The sequence below is a fragment of the Hippopotamus amphibius genome, chromosome 1 (genome assembly GCF_030028045.1).
Source record: "Hippopotamus amphibius kiboko isolate mHipAmp2 chromosome 1, mHipAmp2.hap2, whole genome shotgun sequence".
Taxonomy (NCBI): domain Eukaryota; kingdom Metazoa; phylum Chordata; class Mammalia; order Artiodactyla; family Hippopotamidae; genus Hippopotamus; species Hippopotamus amphibius.
In genome coordinates this window covers 187,146,834-187,165,216 of record NC_080186.1, presented here as the reverse complement: position 1 = coordinate 187,165,216, position 18,383 = coordinate 187,146,834, and the positions used below count along the sequence as shown (strand labels likewise).

Here is an 18,383-nt window from a genome sequence, read left to right as displayed (position 1 = left end):
AGTATAAAAAAGTGTATATAGGAATAAGTATTACGAAAAAAAACCCCTTCTTCCCTGATGTCTTCCTTATAACAACATTAATTACATTAGCAACCATAACATCTATTAATATTTATTGGACCTTTTACTATCCATGAGGTACTATGCCAACGCAGGTGACACAGGTTCAATTCCACATGCTGTGGAGCAATTAAGCCTGTGTGTCACAACTACTGAGCCTGTGTTCTAGAGCCCATGAGCCACAACTACTGAGCCCACATGCTGCAACTACTGAAGCCTGCATGCCTAGAGCCTGTGCTCCACAACAAGAGAAGCCACCACACTGAGAAGCCCATGTACTACAACAAAGAGTAGCTCCCGCTTGCCACAACTAGAGAAAGCCCGCACACAGCAACAAAAACCCAACACAGCCAAAACAAACAAACAAACATAAATCTGTGTGACTCCAGAATTGGTTCTTTCACTGTAAACAAAAAACTTACTTACTCGAAGGGTAAAATTATGAGAAAAAAATTATTTTTAATTAAATACAGAAGCATTCCAGGTTCTTTACATCACTTTCCAAAAAGATAGACCTATCCTCTCCAGTAACCACGTGGACAAGGCCTGCACAGTTGATACTACTTTCGGAGCCATCTATTTTGAGTGGTTTGACAGAAGGCGTGATCATTATTGATGACCATGCATCCAGGAGAATCCAGACAAAATCATTTTCCCTGTGTGGGAGAATCAACCAGTGATGCTACAAAGAGTCAAGATATAATGAATAACATCAACACGAACTTTAAGCCCTATCATCTGCTGAAATATTTGACTATGCATGTGTATAATCATGTAAGGTAAAGGCTTTTCATAGTAGTGACTGACACATGAGGAAGAGACCAAAAGCTTATGTCCAGCAGGGGTACATTCTCTGGTTCTGACAGAGATGAAAAAATTGCAGAATTTTCTCGCACTCTTGAGACAGCTTTAGCAAAACAATCATCAGATAATCAACTTACTTTAAACGTTCCCCACAAGAAATCACAAAGATGCTTTAAGTATTCAGAGTTTCAAAATACTCAGAATTATTAATGAGGCCAATGCCACTAGTGTCATTTATGGCTTGTACAAGAAGTTTGATGTCAAAGAAAAAGTATTGACTTTTGACTGTAGAGGAAGCAACTTTGATATGTCTCTCCTCTTTATTGCAGATCAAATCATTAAAGGTATTCCACAGCTAGAAACTCCTATTTTCCCACTTGGGCTGAGAAAACATTGATAAGATACTATTTAATAATTTCATTGCTAAATTCAAGAATAAGCAAAAGAAAAGCATCAGGGAAAGCAAAAGAACCATCCATGGCCTCTGTACCACTTGTGAATGTTCAAAGGGCATCTCCTTCCAGAACTCAGTCTGATAGAAATTGCCTTCTATCTCTCTATTACAATGTCATTTAAAGAATAAAGTGCTGACACCATGTGATCTGTGGAGAAGGCTCTCTGATCCATAACATTGTCTGGTGGTTGGTACAATGAAATTCAGAACCTCCTAAGGATTTATTCAATAAGCAATTAAACAAAAATATTGACCTTAATGAGACTATCACTTATAGTACAGGTATCTAGGTAGCTATCTCATCTAGGGACACATACCAGAATGTGCTGTTTCTTGGATACTTTTCCATTGGTTTGAATTCATACCAAGTAGAAACAAGTGTGCTCATGCAGATTTCTAAAGAAGAGAAAACAATGACCAAGAATAACTATACCCTGGCAAGTCCAAGCTCACAGATAGTTCTCTATAAGCATTGCTCAGAAGAAAGAAAGCTCAAACGAATGCCAACAAAATTCTCAATGGTTCTGCTCTTGACAAAGAAACAATTGTAGGGAATGTGACCAGTATTTGAGCTAGGAAGATCTGGTGTGTGTTGCTCAGGAGGCTGAGTAATAGAAAGCTGTATATAATAAGCAGAAAGGCAAGAATCTCTTCCAAGAAGTCACCATATTCTATGCCTATGCTATCAAAATAAAGTCTTCAGGAGAAGATAAGAAACGTCAAAGATAGATCGACAGTAAGCAAATAAACGCACTGAAATCATCAACTGGCTGGGAAAAAATCAGACTGCTGAGAAGGAAGAAAAATTTGAGTATCCACAGCTACATGAAACCCTATCATGGTGATATTTTAACAGACCTTAGTGGGCATGGCCAGAGGGAAGCCAAGAGGCTCCTAGGGGTAAAGATCCTCCACTTGGTGGATTGTCTTCTGGATCCATCACGGAAGAGAGCAGTGAAAGAAGACAGAACTAATTCTACACAGCTAGGCAGAAAAATTGAAGGCCCCAAATTTTTATATGAATCTGTTTAGTGGCAGGTTAAAAATCCTATGTTGAGCTGCTATATAGGAAGACTTCTGACCAGTCTGAATACTTTAAAAAGTGTGACCAGCAAGAGAAGCAAATACCTCTTCACTTTATCTATATTATAAACATGGAAGAAATACAATTTACATGCTAATGACTAAAAATCTGTTTAAAATTGGCACTAATAAAAAAATAAACATAGTCTTCTTGAAAAGTGGGCAAAGGTCAAGCAAACTGCACTTCAAAATAAGTTCCAATCTATTGTTTAAACCAAAACTATGCTGAAAGTTACTTTAAAATAGTAAGTTTCTGAGAATGAAATTAATATCTGCTACTAAGGTCTTACTATTTAAAGTTATATTCAAGCATAATTTATTCCAAATCAGTGAATTATGGTTCTAAGGAAAAGCAGTATCTTGCCTCCTTCCATACCTTCAAATAACCTGGCAATTATGTTTGAACTTCAGTTATTTGTTTAATTACATAATAAATCCACTATCATTATTGCCTACCTACTATGTGCTAAATAAATACTATGATAGATACTAGGTTAATACAAATATAATTCAGACATGATTCTCTAATCTCAATTATCTCATAACTTAATGGAAGAAGTGAGAGTGATATACATAAGAGACTATAATAACATATAGACTACACGATATTCTAAAGAGTTCTAGTTAACCTAAAAGGACATTTTTGAATTACTATTGTCCCTGTAGTGCTCTTTTAAAAACAAAAGTATTTTATTCTAATAGTCCCCATAAACAATAGCAGCAAAACGACCTTTAGTCTTGAGACACAAGGCAGGTACATTTTGATGGAGTATAAGAGGTGAGATGTGAAGAATGTACTACAATATCTGAGTGATTAAAAAGAAATGCTCTGGGTTGTGGGGAGAACAAGAGAAACAGTAAATGAAAATGGAGAAAATAGATGAAAAGGCCTTAAGGGGATAAGAATAAAACAAACTTTATATACCTTTCATAAATTTTCCTAAGGTCATCTTTTGTTTCCAAGGAATATAATTTGAATCATAAATCAATCAACTCTAGTTTTACATTTTAGCTGTTTTTAAATTATTGATCAAAAATTTCCATCTTATAAAAGACTTCCTAAATTTGTAGCAAGTCCTAGTGAATTTAAAATTACTTTCCACTTTGAAATGTTAACTTTTGTAAAAAGCTTATTATTATATATATACAGGGATAGCTTAAAAATATTTCTCAAGTTGAAAAATAATTTACTTACAATTATCTGATGCTTTTGAAGAGAAATATTCCAAAAGGCCTAAAATACTTGTTTCCCTCAATTCTGGCACTTCTTCTGATTTGTCCGTGGGTAAAATATCTTTTTGTGAACTTTTACAGTTGCAGAAACCAATTAAAGCAGTTTTTCGTAAATCAGAATTGGCCGCATACAAGCAGATTTCTGCAAGAATTGTTATGTATATGTAGACTACATTCCAGGCCCAGGAAAAATCAACTGCCTTGCAGCTTTCTTCCTAAAGTGAGAAAATAGCTATTAGAGAATCAAAATACACTCTGTCATAATGAACTATTTACCGTACTTATAAGAAATATCTTCAAATTTTATAAAGTTGTTAAAAGACCATAATCAACTAATATTTCTAAAAAGCACTCATTAAAAACAAGTTTTCTGTGGGTAGACTGTATAAAACCAAATTCAAAGAATAAAAAATAAAAATAGCTAAAAAGTATATAAAGAACGATAATTTTTCAATTTCCTTAGTAATCAATGGAATGTAAGTTAACCCAGTGAGATACTATTTTCCATTTCATATTGTAAAAGAATCTTTTTTCTACTTAACTCAAATCTTGTGTGTGCATTTTTATACATGTTTTCACAGGAAAGTAGGAAAGTTATGTCTTCCAGAGAGGAATTTGGACAGCTGTCCTATGAATGCTGAAAGAAAGTTCATAATCTATCATTCAGTAATTTAATTTTATAAATCTATTCTAAAGAAATAGTTACAAATGCAGATAAAGGTTTTTTGTATGAGAATACCAGTTCAACATTATTTGTAATTAACTGTGAATAATGTAATTAACTGTGAATTAGAAATAAGTTCAAAGTTCAACAACAGAGAAATGGTTATCTCATCCTCACTAAAATGTAAATCTTAATAATATGTAATGACAACAAAAATTTTTTAAATAGGAAACTAAACCATATATGACTATGATCTCAAATTTGTTGACAAAATTTAAAATCCCTCTTGCGTGTGTGCATGTGAGTATAATCTATTTCTGTATCTCTATCTACATCTATATCTATCTATTTACACAGGGATATATGGTAAGTATGCATTTATACTTACATTTAATTAAAATTATTATTACAAAGTCATGCTCATTATAAGCCCTAATAAAACATACAATTAAAATAGTGGCAAAAGTAGAATTTGTTTCAATTTAGGTCTTTTTGCACACATAAATTAACAATACACTCTTACCTGATCCTGAACAGACATAATGCTCAAAAGAAAATCTCTCATTAGGTCCATTAAAGCTTCCAAACAGGCTATGTTTAATTTGGCAGCCTCCCCAAGGACCAACAAAGCCAGTACTGAATCCAACCTGAAAATTTTATGAACAAAACAACAAAGACTTTAGTTTAAAATAATAATAAATAAGTTTTTAATGTAAAAATAGGCCAGAAGAAATTACTATCCTGGATTACTAGGTACATTTATTTTCAATAAAGACTAGTATTGTTTGCCACTAGTAATGATAAAAGCTTATAGGAAGGGACCACATCGGGCAAGATATTGAGTTCACAGTAGTGTTCTGACAAAACTCTGGGAGTAAGAAATATTACAAATGATCCCATTTCTTCATAGATCCTATACAACAAGCAATCAAGGGCTTTGGTCCTAGAGTGTCCCCCAAATCTCACAATAGGTTTTGATTTTTAACCTTTTATAATTTATTCCAAGGGGTGAATTTCAAGAGATTGTTTTCTTCTCAAAAGAGAATTTTAAAAAATGGTCATCCTAAATACTCTAGTTTAGCATTATCTGATTTTTACAAAAAGTGCAATTTCTCAAAATGAAATTTATATTTCACATTAAATGGAAGACTGTCAGGATTCAAAATATTATATAACTGGGAAATAATATAACAATTTAGTAGCCAGAAGTGTTCATATATGCTAACAGTTTCAGGAAATTATACATTTAATGCTATTGTTAGCCAGTTGAAAGAGATATAGTTCAAAAGAGCTGATAATAATGCAAATATACAATTGCCTCTGCCTAGAGCTACATATTACCTTGATTTATAGGCCATTAGTCAGTTAAAAAGTTAATATATTTTATAATTATATTTGAATTTCACAACTGTGATATCTCAGGTAAGTCAAGTTCATCATCATTTTCAAAAGGAAACACCTCTAACCATGGACAATTCTTTGTATTTGAATGGTGCTTTACAGATCTCAATGTGCTTTTACATAAATTACTTCCTTTGATCTGAATCACAATTTTGACACTTTCAAGAACTTTAAAAAAATTTTTTTTAAATATTACGAAATTGACACAAATAGATCTGGGAGACTTGTCCAAGTTCGTTTTAAGCTAGGTTAACTAATAATTGAAGTCTTCTCCCTCCTATGGGTATATCCTGTTTTTCAATTTTGCTTTTCTCAGCCATTATCTAAGTACATTAATATTTAACCTTAGTATTACAATGTTGCCTGTTGCCCACCTAATATCATTCGTCTCCTTCTTCCTTTCAGAACTAAACCTCAATTTTGTTCAAAATGGCAAAGTGCTCAGTAAATGTTGCTGTCTCAAATGGAACCATTATACATCTTGACTGGGGTAGTGATTACATAGGTACACGCATTTGTCAAAGGTCATAGATCTATATACATAAAATGTTTGAATTTTATTATATGCAAATTATATGACAATAAACTTAATTTTAAAAAAATGACTCTCCGGACTCCTTTGGAATAGCCTTACATTTAGATTTGGTCAATGAGATATAAGTGAAGTATATTATGAAAGTCTTGCATATAAGCTATTATTTTTAAATTTAGATAACAGATGCTTTTTTCTCCTTTCCTCATCCTTTTCCTTCTGCTTGGAATTCATACATGATACCAGAAGGTAGAGCAGCCATCTTGCAACAATGAAGATAAAAGTCATTTACTAAGAATGGCATAAAAGGAAGCTAGAAGAAGTTTGGATCTTGAGGATTCCTTTAAGAATCTGCATCAGTAGTGCACTGCTTGTTATGTGCAATAAATAAAGCCCTATTTGGTAATGCAACTGCAGTCAGGTTACTGTTATGTGCAGAAGAACTAAAGCCTAGCTGATACATTTAAATGATATTTACATGTATGAAATTTAGAGTTGAAAAATTAGAGATGGAATCTTAGCTCTGCCACTAACTAGATATATGACAAAGGGCAATGTTCATACCTTATCTAAATCTTAATCTATTCATCTCTAAAGTAAATAAAGCAAAATCTACTTTTCAGAGACCATTATAAGATTTAAATGAAATACTCCATATAAAATGACTGGGCTCAAAAGGCTGAACTGAACCGAATTACAAAAATATTATTATTTCAAAGTCAACAGATAGGAGTTCAATAACTTTTTTTTTTTTTAATCTATCATGACTGAAGGAAAAGGTCTAGCTGCTAAGATGAACAAACGTGAGCCCTTCTCCAGAGTACTCATCGCCCTTCACAATAAGGTCAAGTAAACAGAGGATAGTCTCAGAGTTCACAAAACTTCTTTACCCCTGAATATACCTCATAGTCATAAGGTTTGGTTTCTTCTGTTCCCTTTTAAGTCTGGAAAATTGTAGCTAACCTAGGGTACTTTCACCAAAATATGAATTGAGAAAGATCCATCAGTGTCAGCCACCTATGGTAGAAAGATGCTTCATCAGAAACACACTATTTTCAATTAATGCTGCTGATTGCAAAATTTTCTATTAGGGAAAATGCCTTTGACAAAAACAGAATAAAAGCACCAATACTTATAAATTGAAGTTTGTTAAAAATCAAAACTGAAAATCAATGCATATAGAAAGAAGTTATCAAATTGAATTAGGTTAGAAATTTTAATACAGTGCTAGCTTCTTTGTGAACTCATTCCAGTACACCAAATTTCAATTACCAGTACACTGACTTAGTTTTACAATGCCACGAAATTAAACATGTATAAAGTAATTTATAAATATTGGGTTGATCAACAAGTTCATTCTGGTTTTTCCCTATGGATGTAGGCCTAATCATGTAAATAAGAAACAGAGGCAGAGGTTTACTGGTTTATCTAAAATAACAAAGTTACTTGACTCATTTTATTTTGTAGCTTTTCTAACTTTTCTCTTTTTTTAAAAAAAAATTTTTGGAGTATACCTGATTTACAATGTTGCATTAGCCTTTTTTTTTGCAGTTTTAAAAAAAAATTTTTTTAGCTCTTTATTGGATTATAATTGCTTTACAATGTTGTGTTAGTTTCTGCTGTATGATAAAATAAATCAGCTGTATTTATACATACATACATCCATATCCCCTCCCTCCTACGACTCCTTCCCACCCTCCCTATCCCACTCCTCTAAGTCATCACCAGTCATCGAGTTGATCTCCCTGCGTTATGCAGCAGCCTCCCTCTAGCTATCTACTTTACAATTGATAGTGTATTTATGTCAATACTACTCTCTCACTTCGCCCCAGCTTCCCCTTCGCCACCCCCCACCTCTGTGTCCTTAAAATTAATGTGAATCACTGCACACAGCTAAACAGTACAGACCTGGACTGGACTTCAGCTATCCTGACTCCAGTCCAGAGTTTCTTCTACACTAACATAAGTCAACTAACACATAATAACCAGGGACTTCATAAAAAGACATCTGTCTGCACACCACATTGTAAAAAGGTTAGAAACTTCAGCATTCAAAACAGTTTTCCTAGGTTCTCCTTACTCCTCTATATCTGTTTCTCCTATGACCAAATTATTATTTTAAAAGATAGAATTAAAATGTCTCTAAGTTCCCTACATGCAGGGCTTCCCTGATGGTGCAGTGGTTAAGAATCTGCCTGCCAATGCAGGGGACACGGGTTCAATCCCTGCTCCAGGAAGATCCCACATGCCACAGAGCAACTAAGCCCATGCGCCACAACTGCTGAGCCTGTGCTCTAGAGCCCTTGAGCCACAACTACTGAGCCCGTGTGCCCTCAACTACTGAAGCCCACATACCTAGAGCCCATGTTCCGCAGCAAAAGAAGCCACTGCAATGAGGAGCCCATGCATGGCAACAAAGAGTAGCCCCTGCTCGTCACTAGAGAAAGCCTGCGCACAGCAACAGAGACCCAACGTAACCAAAAATAAATAAATAAATGTTTAAACTTCCAAAAAGTAAGTTAATAAATTTCCTTCACATTAAAAAAAAAATGTCTCTAAGTTGGAACTCTTACAGAGGGTTACTTGAAACTTTCAATAGATATTTCAGAAAACATTAACAATGTCAAAAATCCACACAACCCTGAAGACAGGAATTTCCTGTAAGATATAAAACCATAAAATTGATGGAGCTGGATTAAGAATAGCAAGAAGGAATTGCCACATGCCACTTCATGAAAAACAGCAGTCTTGTTTCCCAAAAGAAGGTTAAAAGAAAAAAATTTAAAAAAAAATTATCTCTACTGTTTATCATGTTTTTCATAGAAATAAGAAAAGTATAGCCAATCCTTAACTTTGAGGTACTGAATTTTTAAGCCAGAGTAATATCTTCGTGCTTTTTATCCTCGTCTCTCCATACTTATTCAGAGACAGCCACTTTCAGATGACAAAAAGTATAGAAAAGAGTGCTTGTGGGGGTAGGTGGGTAGGAAAGGGTGGGGGGAGCTATAATGGGAATACTAGAGTGCATTTTCTCCTCAAAAGTTAAATAGACCCCAAAAGAAACTTGTACCATAATGTTTATTGCAGCACTATTTACAATAGCCAGGACATGGAAGCAACCTAAATGCCCATCAACAAATGAATGGATACAGAAGATGTGGCATATATATATACAATGGAATATTACTCAGCTATAAAAAGGGATGAGATGGAGCTATATGTAATGAGGTGGATAGAACTACAATCTGTCATACATAGTGAAGTAAGTCAGAAAGAGAAGGACAAATATTGTATGCTAACTCACATGTACGGAATCTAAAAATGGTACTGATGAACTCAGTGACAAGAACAAGGACGCAGATACAGAGAATGGACTGGAGAACTCGAGGTATGGGGGGGGGGTGAAGGGGAAACTGAGAAGAAGCGAGAGAGTAGCACAGACATATATATACTACCAACTGTAAAATAGTCAGTGGGAAGTTGTTGTATAACAAAGGGAGTCCAACTCGAGGATGGAAGATGCCTTAGAGGACTGGGGCAGGGAGGGTGGGGGGGACTCGAGGGGGGGGCGTCAAGGAAGGGAGGGAATATGGGGATATGTGTATAAAAACAGTTGATTGAACCTGGTGTACCCCCCCCAAAAAAAATAATAAAAAAAAAATAAAAAATAAAAAAAAAAAAGTTAAATAGAAAAAAGTAGAAAGAACGCAGGAAAGTCCCTGATGATACTGCACGTAGCTTTTAACCTCTGTAATATATGCTATGAACACAAATTTCTTATTTTAAAAATAACAAGTCTGTATAAATTTTTCCTAGTTCTAAGTAACATAGAAAATGGAGGGGACCCTACATGGAACCAATAAAAAATATAGCAAGGGCTATAAAGAATGTCGGCCTGAATACTAAGAGAAGATCATACCGCTGAAAATAATTTCTTACAGTAGCCAGAAGACGTTTCTACAAGACTCTTAAGCATTTTTAATAAAGCACAGGAAGAACAAACAACAAAGAAAAGCCTTGATACTGAAAGGTGGCATAATAAGAAAACAAGAGAGTGCAAGAAATTAAAATTACAAAAATATAATTCAAATTCATAATGAAGGAAGTTAACTGCAAAAAATGATACTTGAAAGGGAGCAAACTTCAACAATACTCCAATAATTTAGAGGAAGACAACCACTGGCAAACTGAGATCCCTTACTATCTAATTCCCACTGAAAAAACCAAACACAAAGAAAAATATATCTGTAGTATCACACACAAAAAAAGAAACTTTAAGGATATTAAATTATGAAGAAAATGTAATCTAAATGAAGGGAAACCTTTCCAATGCCAAAAAGCCCAAAGTTTGATTTAAAATGTAATGCAGGGGGCTTTCCTGGTGGCACAGTGGTTAAGAATCCGCCTGCCAATGCAGGGGACATGGGTTGGATCCCTGGGCCGGAAGGATCCCACATGCCGTGGAGCAACTAAGCCCATGTGCCACAACTACTGAGCTTGCACTCTAGAGCCTGCGAGCCACAACTATTGAGCCCACGAGCCACAACTACTGAAGCCTGCAGGCCTAGAGCCCATGCTCTGCAACAAGAGAAGCCACCGCAGTGAGAAACCTTCGCACCACAACAGAGTTGCTCCTGCTCTGCACAACTAGAGAAAGCCCGTGCACTGCAATGAAGACCTAATGCAGCCACAAATAAATAATAAAATAAAACCTTTAAAGGTAAATAAATAGATAAATAAATAAAATGTAACGCAGGCAATTATGGGTTTTCCACCACCATGTAAGAAAAACCCTAAGCACAGAGAGGCAGGAGTTGGGAACACATGTGAACCATGAGTTACTTATGGAAATCCTTCATGAAATGTAGACCAGAAGCCACAGCATTTGTGCACAGCTTCACACAGTGGGAGCTTCTCTCTAAGTAAAGTGGAGGATTTGCCCCACCAACTTCCTAAGAAGGTCAGTGAGACATAAGAGGAAGCATCTACCTCCTGGCTACCAAATCACAAAGGTGTTCCTAAAAAATTCTGAATTGAAAATAAAACAGAAGAAAAGGGGGAAGACTGGCTTTGAACATCTCATAATAACTAAAAGGTAGGAAACAACATAGCAACATTTAGAGATTTAAGGAGGGGAATTAAAAGTCTGTGAGTATAGAAGCCTATTTCCAGACAAAATGTACTTAAACTTTTTAGGGGGAAAAATGGTGACAAATGTTATACTCAGCCAAGGGTTGCATGTAATCAAAGGCTCACTTAATGAAATAGGTCACCTGTGTCCATACTTAGCCATTTACTCAAGCCAGCCAAGAAAGCAATAGTCTTTAACAGCTTAAGAATGGAAAATCCTAGTGCTAAATGGCTAACAGTGAGTGGGAAAAACAGATACATTTTAATAAGTCAAATCATTTTATAAATATGATCTCAAAATTAAACAAATATGTAAACCATTCTTTAAGGAGAAGAATGAACATTTTAAGTAATGATTTAACCTTAATGTTATTCAGAAACTCAAGGTGACACTAACAGGCTAGGGAGGGGAGGATTAGTATAAATAAGCTAGTTTCCATCTTCACTGCTCAGGGAGAAGAGAGCAGTCAGAATTTCTTTCCTGATTTTGACCATTTAGGAAAACTAGTTTAAAGAATATGTTTCTCTTGTCATTGCCTGATTTCTGACACTCAGAAGAGACGGACTACACGAAACTCTAGCCTTTAGCCTGTCTGCTAAAAGGGTTCTTTCTCCTACATACAGAGCTTCATTCCTGGTGCCCCATGGAAGGTAGTAGGGGAGAATGAAGGGATGGAGTGTCGACAGGCCGTGACGGCTGTTTCATCTGAGAAGGCCTAGGCGCTCACTGATTGTCTTCTTCCATCCAGCCGCTCAGGCACTTGGTCTGCCTGTGTCGCTAGTTGGTGGTAATTAATCCCAGCAGAAGGATCTTTCAGTCTTTGTTTTTGCTCCTGTTTTTTCTGTTTGTTTTTTTTTAACGATGGCAAGTTAACAGACCCTGATTGGAGTTGCAACTCCTGTGTTATGTAAAAATAGTTCTTATTAAATAACTTTAAGCTGGAGAATGGTATAATTACATTTATGTTGTAACCCTGGAAGCAGAGTATGAGAGATTACTGAGGAGAAAACATAAGGCAAAGACACCAGTTAATAAGCTACGAGAGTCATGAGACAATAAGGGCCCAAACCAAGGTGGTGACAGTGGGAGTGGAGAGCAGGCGAACAGCTCTGAAATGTAGTCAAGGTGTCCAGTTTGGTTAACCTGAGGAGAAGACATGTGTCAGGTACTGAGACAGAAATTCAGTAAGTAAGAGTTTGGGAAAAAATTAATTCAGAGCTGAACTAGCAGGAAGTATTACAGGAGATTCAGACTATAAAAGGTGTTTTCATATTACTTATCTTATTTAAACCTCTTAAAAGCTCTTTGAGATGGCTATTACTTCTATTTAACTGCTGAACAGACTCTGTTCACAAGGGTTTTGCGATTCAATCAAAATTAGACAGGTAGCAAGAGATAAAACTAAAACTCAGGCCTTTTGACTTGAATTTGAATTTTTTTCACTGCACCATAAAGTACCAAAGCATAAATTATATATTTACCCTTGATACAAACTAAATGTTTATATTTAGCTCAGAGGATCAAAGGATCAATGAGAAACCCAGGAAATGAATCAGAAGACTGAGGACCTACATTGACATCTCAGCTCATGAAGAATGAAGAGGATTATTGATGAGAACCTTTGTCTGAATGGTTTTGGTTAGGCTGTCACACAATATTATAATTACTAGGGTTCAGGGAGGTAGATATTGTGAAGGTCAGTGATGTGGCCAGAAGTAAAGGCCTTGCTGCCCATACAAAGCAGTGGATTCTTTGTTCAATTTACTTCGATGCAAACACAAACATTGTAGGTGTGGAAAACACTTGCCCATGTGAGGATAATTTTAAATTGTCAAGCTTTTCTGGAATACATTCATGGAGCGATTAAATCGGCTATTTTGCTTTGGGAGATATAATTTTATATGTTATACTGCTCTGCTGAAATGCCATGCTGCATTTCTCAGCAGTCCTCATTGGCTAATAATTCAATTACAAACACAATTCATTATTTTCATGTTAGATTAGAAAGCCTTTTGCGCTGGCTTGAGCTATCTCCCCAGAGCAAATGGGGCAGTTTGTAAAAGGCCAAACCAAAGGGTGGAGCATTGAGAGCATGAAGCATCATATAAAATTTAACCATATTAAATGGAAATCTGCCTTCCACAAGCGGCTTATTTGCAGCACAAGGCAGCTAAACTTCCAAGACAAAGGCTGGTGTGTGACACTGGGAGGGGCTCATGTATTCTCATTTTCTCTACTTCTTCACCCTGTTTTATAATTTATTGTCCTTACTGCATTTCCTTTCCTCATTTTTTCCCCTGTCTCTCATCATGCAGACATTGCTCTAATTCTGTGAGTCTTTCCTGGAGTCTTTTCATGGATCGTGGGCCTGTTCTTTTCCAGCCGCTGTTGAAACCACGGACTTCTGTTTCTTTCCTTTTGTGTTGTATGACCCTTATGAAGGAGACTATAAGAAGCCAGGCAGGGGACTTCCCTGGTGGTCCAGTGGCTATGGCTCCACACTCCCAATGCAGGGGGCCCAGGTTTGATCTCTGGTCAGGGAACTAGATCCCACATGCCATAACTAAGAGTCTGCATGTGGCAACGAAAGCTCCCGCATGCCGAAACAAAGATCCCGCACAGGCAGCTAAGACTTGGCACAGCCAAATAAATAAATAAATAAATTTTTAAAGAAAAAGAAGAAATCAGGCAGGGACATACATGATGAATTATCTGCTGATGGATAGCATTGGGAAAACCACTCACTACTATTGGCCCAAGCACTATTTTGCCACTATTAATGCAATTTCTTTCGATCAATCAGTTGAATGGTCTCCCTCTGCATTTTAAATCTCTGATCATTTTTCCATTATGTGGTACTTTACTGATATCCATGGAACATGAAACTGCTTACATTACTCCTATTCATAGTCACTTGGCATTGAATTTCAAGTCCTAAACCAAAGACATCTTCTACCAAGTATCACAATTCTGAGGTTATCTGGTCTAACAAATCATAACAAAGTCTTAATTTACCATCAGGGCCTGAAGCCTCAATGTTTCTATTTAATTCTAAGTATGTTCAGTCCATTTAAAAAATTTTTCACATGTACCTAATCTCAGGAGTACACAAGACCAATACTAAAGTTTTCTAAGAAATATAAAAGCATTTCTGGTTTGATTTTGAAAATTACATCACAATTTGTTTGGTTTTGTCTGGAATAATGACTTCTTGAAAACTGTATAGGTTGTCACATAAATACTTTTAAAAAGAAAAATTAACTTTTTAATATTTAATATAATGTTATCATTATCGCTAACAGAAGATCTAATAGAGAAGTCAGTTATGTCCTAAAATAGAGAAGTTAGCAGTTATATCTTTAAAGGACAAATTTTTAATGTCAATGGGTTATTTTTGTTCAGTCATCTTTAAAAAAAGATTAAATCTTTTTCTTAAAGAACTAAATAAAACTAAAAAAAAGAGAATAGAAACAGTAAATATAAGAAATACAATCAAAACTATTTGGCAGTGCTCTTTTAAACAATTACATTTTCCATTCTATTATCAACAGTCACCGTGCTTCACCATTTTTTTTCAATTACTCCTCTGTTCATTCAGCACTGTATAAACACTGCCTTTTCCTCCCACACTTGATTTCTGCAATGTCCTCTCAGAAAAAGAAAAGTCAGGATTCAGTGACAAGATACCTTAAAGCAGTTATTACCTACTTAATAATGCAGCCAGAATGAAAGTGGGGTGACATACCAAAAAGAATGCTAAACTGCACCTTGAAATCTGGTTCCAGTCACCAGTAAGTCCAATAAACTTGGCCTTTGTTTCTTCATTTGCAAAGTAAGAATAATCTTGTATTATATCCAAAACCCCTAAATCTATAAAATACTAAGTTTAAAAAAAAAACTATCTTAAAATCATTGAAAAATTAAGTTAATATTGATGCAATATAGTAAAAATGAAAATTTGTTAAACAATTTCTTGACTTTCGGAATTAGATATTCTTAATCAGTCACTTTTACTATCTCAGCATTTACCTAAGTATGTTTATTTGTTAATTATTAGAGTACTTTGGAAATAAATTTGACAAAGTCATGCAATATTTACTTTTATATATTAAAATATAATTCGCTATTTTTAAATCAAGTTAGAGTCTTCCAAGACTCTAAAATAGGCTATTTCAAGGAAATTAGACAAGCTCTAAGCCATTCTCCAAAACCTTTACTTGATCTAGAATCCCAAAACATCCACACAGCTGGAAAACAGCTTTTATCCATAAGAATCTACCAGATTCTTAGAATTTACATATACAAATTGGTTGGCGCAAAGTGGGCTTTCTAGAGGCTTAAAAACGAAGTAATTATAAGAAAAACATGAATTTGCAACTTGCTATGGCATGACATATTATTGTTATTGTTAGTAGTAGAAAAGAAATTCAAATCTCTGATCAACCTCAAATATTGGAAAGGGAAATCCTCTGATCAGATTCCTCAGAAATACTCCTTTAAAATTCTTCTTTCCTCCATTAAACTCATACCCTCTTTTGTAGTAATTTAAGACTTCTTTTTCCCTTTTCAAATTAACACATGCATAGGAGGAAACTAACACTTATCAGTCATTTCTGTTATACTTTACAAATAATGCAGAAAGTTACAGAATCCTAGACTATTTCCTCCAAGGATAATAAGCTATACTTCATTGTTGTTTAATAACTTGGAAAATAAAAGATGCTTTAAATGTGGGAATGAAGTTATCAATAACAAATTTCCTTTAATAAAGACAAACAGTGCAATAAAAGCATGCTCATCTAGCCAAAAAAAAAACCAGAACAATTTATCGATGAAATGAACTAATACAAAATATATAAATTGCCCTTGCCTTTGGAAGTGAGATTATAAATTTTTTTCACAGTCAACTTAGGTGTGATTAACATTTAAGTACAAAGGTTATTTAACATTTAAACACAAAGGTTTCTCCATGAGTTACTTTAGATTTATGGGTTCCCTCTTACCAGCATTTCTTTTGAAGCTGTGTTTTATGAAAGATGAGATGTTCAAGAACCTTATTCAACTGGGGACTATTCTTCTGAACACAAGTCCAGGCAGCAACACAGTGCCAGAGGAGGTGGTTAATTTCATATCCTTCCTGATTAAGTTGCAAATCTTCCTGGAAGTAAAATATTAAAATATATCTGAGAAAGAGTTATTCGACTTGAATAAACATAAAAATAAATTTTAAATGCATACTTTTTCTGTCATGTTACACCAAGTGGAGTAATTTACTTAAATATAGTTAACCTGAACTTAATATTTTAATATATTTTCACATGGATCCCTTGTATTCAATGACATCAGTTCCACAATGTGACAAAAATCCTGTATCCGCTAAGGGACAGCTGTTAGACACAATTGTGCTTCTTAAAACGTATATGACTTAGCTCTTCCCTGACACCTGGGGGAGAGAACAGGGGAAAGTATGAACAATGATCAAACAGCAAATTAGGTTTTAAAATGTGGATTTTCACTTTAAGAACCAAAATATTGCCTAGCTGGATGTGGTCAATGTCTGCAAAGTAACTATTTTAAAAACCTACAAAATTAGAAAACAAATGGGCTATTTGTTTTCTTCTTAGAGTGCTTCCTAAAAGTTTCATAGATTTAACTGATCTACTAAAGTAATTGCTACATAGAAACTTGATTTTATTTTTTTAATTTTATTTTTAGACATAGAACTCCCATTGAATTTTTGTCCACAGTAAAGATTCAAATACACATCCTGTGATATGTACTCAAATTACTAATTTAGCTGATATTTTATTCTTTTATGCTCAAAAGAAACACAGAGATTCCAAAGGGCTTTTACAATTCTCATTTATTATGCAAAATAACATCAAGACTACAACTTGAAAGTTTTCATGTTGAGTACTCTTAGAAGAGAAGGCTGGAAGTTCATATATAAATTTTAAACCAAGGCATTTTAAGTCAAGTGTTTAGTTAAGTCTCACAGACGTGTATTGATCCACATTATGTCAGGAACGCAGAGGCTGGCAATAAAGGCAGGAGTAAGATAAAGTCTCTGCACAAGGCTACTGACTCAGGGGAACAGTCACGCACAAAAGCAAATGGAAACCAGTCGGTGTTTAGAATGTTAGAATATCCCGAAAAAAGCTTTAATCTAAAATAATGTAAGACATCAGACTGAGACATGCAGACTTCAGTAAATGCACACATTTCATCTAAATAACTCAATTCTCTGCTTTGCAGTAGAGTCTCCCCCAGAAGTAGAACTCATATAAGTGAAATTCTTTTCTCAAATCGCTCTAGAAGTCTCAGCCTGGATGCCTGACATCCCTCACACTGCAAACATTCTGAACACATATGTAGGTAGATATGTTTTGAAACTTGTGGATGGCTTGACTACTTAATTTAAAAAGTTAGTACTTTGTGGTCTTTAAATCATGTACACTGCATGGCTACAGAGACTATTCAGCTAGGTCAAAAATTCTCACTAAATACTTATGCACCATCGACAGAGAAAATTCCCAAAAGCCTTTGGTAAAGAAATGATCAGGATTTAGATAATGAAGAAGACTTAAGTTTGATATTTAATTTTATATGATACCACCTTTTTACTTATCACTGAAAAAGAAAAAAGAAGCCTCTGACTTTTGGAACTAATTTGACATCAATATTACTACAAACCAGTCTGGTGTTCACAGCCAGGTCATTTTGTTCTCCTGTTGGATGTAAGCTCACAGAATGTCAACCTCAGACAACGTTACTCTGATAAACAAACCACTTGATATTTTTTTTCTAAGCACAGACAAAAAGTCACTCTGCCACCTACAAAACACCCAATCAGAACTGCCCCTACTTTCTGGCAGCATCAAATTTAAAGAGAACCCCTGCTTCTCTAGAGCTTCCCCAACTCCCCCAACCAAAGTCCAAATCCTGTACTAGATTTATACTAGCACCCTCTGAGACATCACATAGTCCTTTAGGTGTGTGTTCTCTCTCTGCAACAAATAAT

At 35.0% G+C, this 18,383-nt stretch overlaps 1 protein-coding gene across 1 annotated transcript in view; it reads right to left on the bottom strand.

Moving 5' to 3' along the window:
• TMEM232 (transmembrane protein 232) overlaps window positions 1-18,383 on the bottom strand; it is a 229,781-nt gene that overhangs the window by 188,949 nt on the left and 22,449 nt on the right. Inside the window, exons 7-9 of the mRNA XM_057720062.1 lie at window positions 16,366-16,499; window positions 4,822-4,945; window positions 3,597-3,849 (exon numbers count right to left, since the gene is read on the bottom strand). Of these exons, the coding sequence (XP_057576045.1) occupies window positions 3,597-3,849; window positions 4,822-4,945; window positions 16,366-16,499 (511 nt within the window). The remainder of the gene's footprint in view (window positions 1-3,596; window positions 3,850-4,821; window positions 4,946-16,365; window positions 16,500-18,383) is intronic.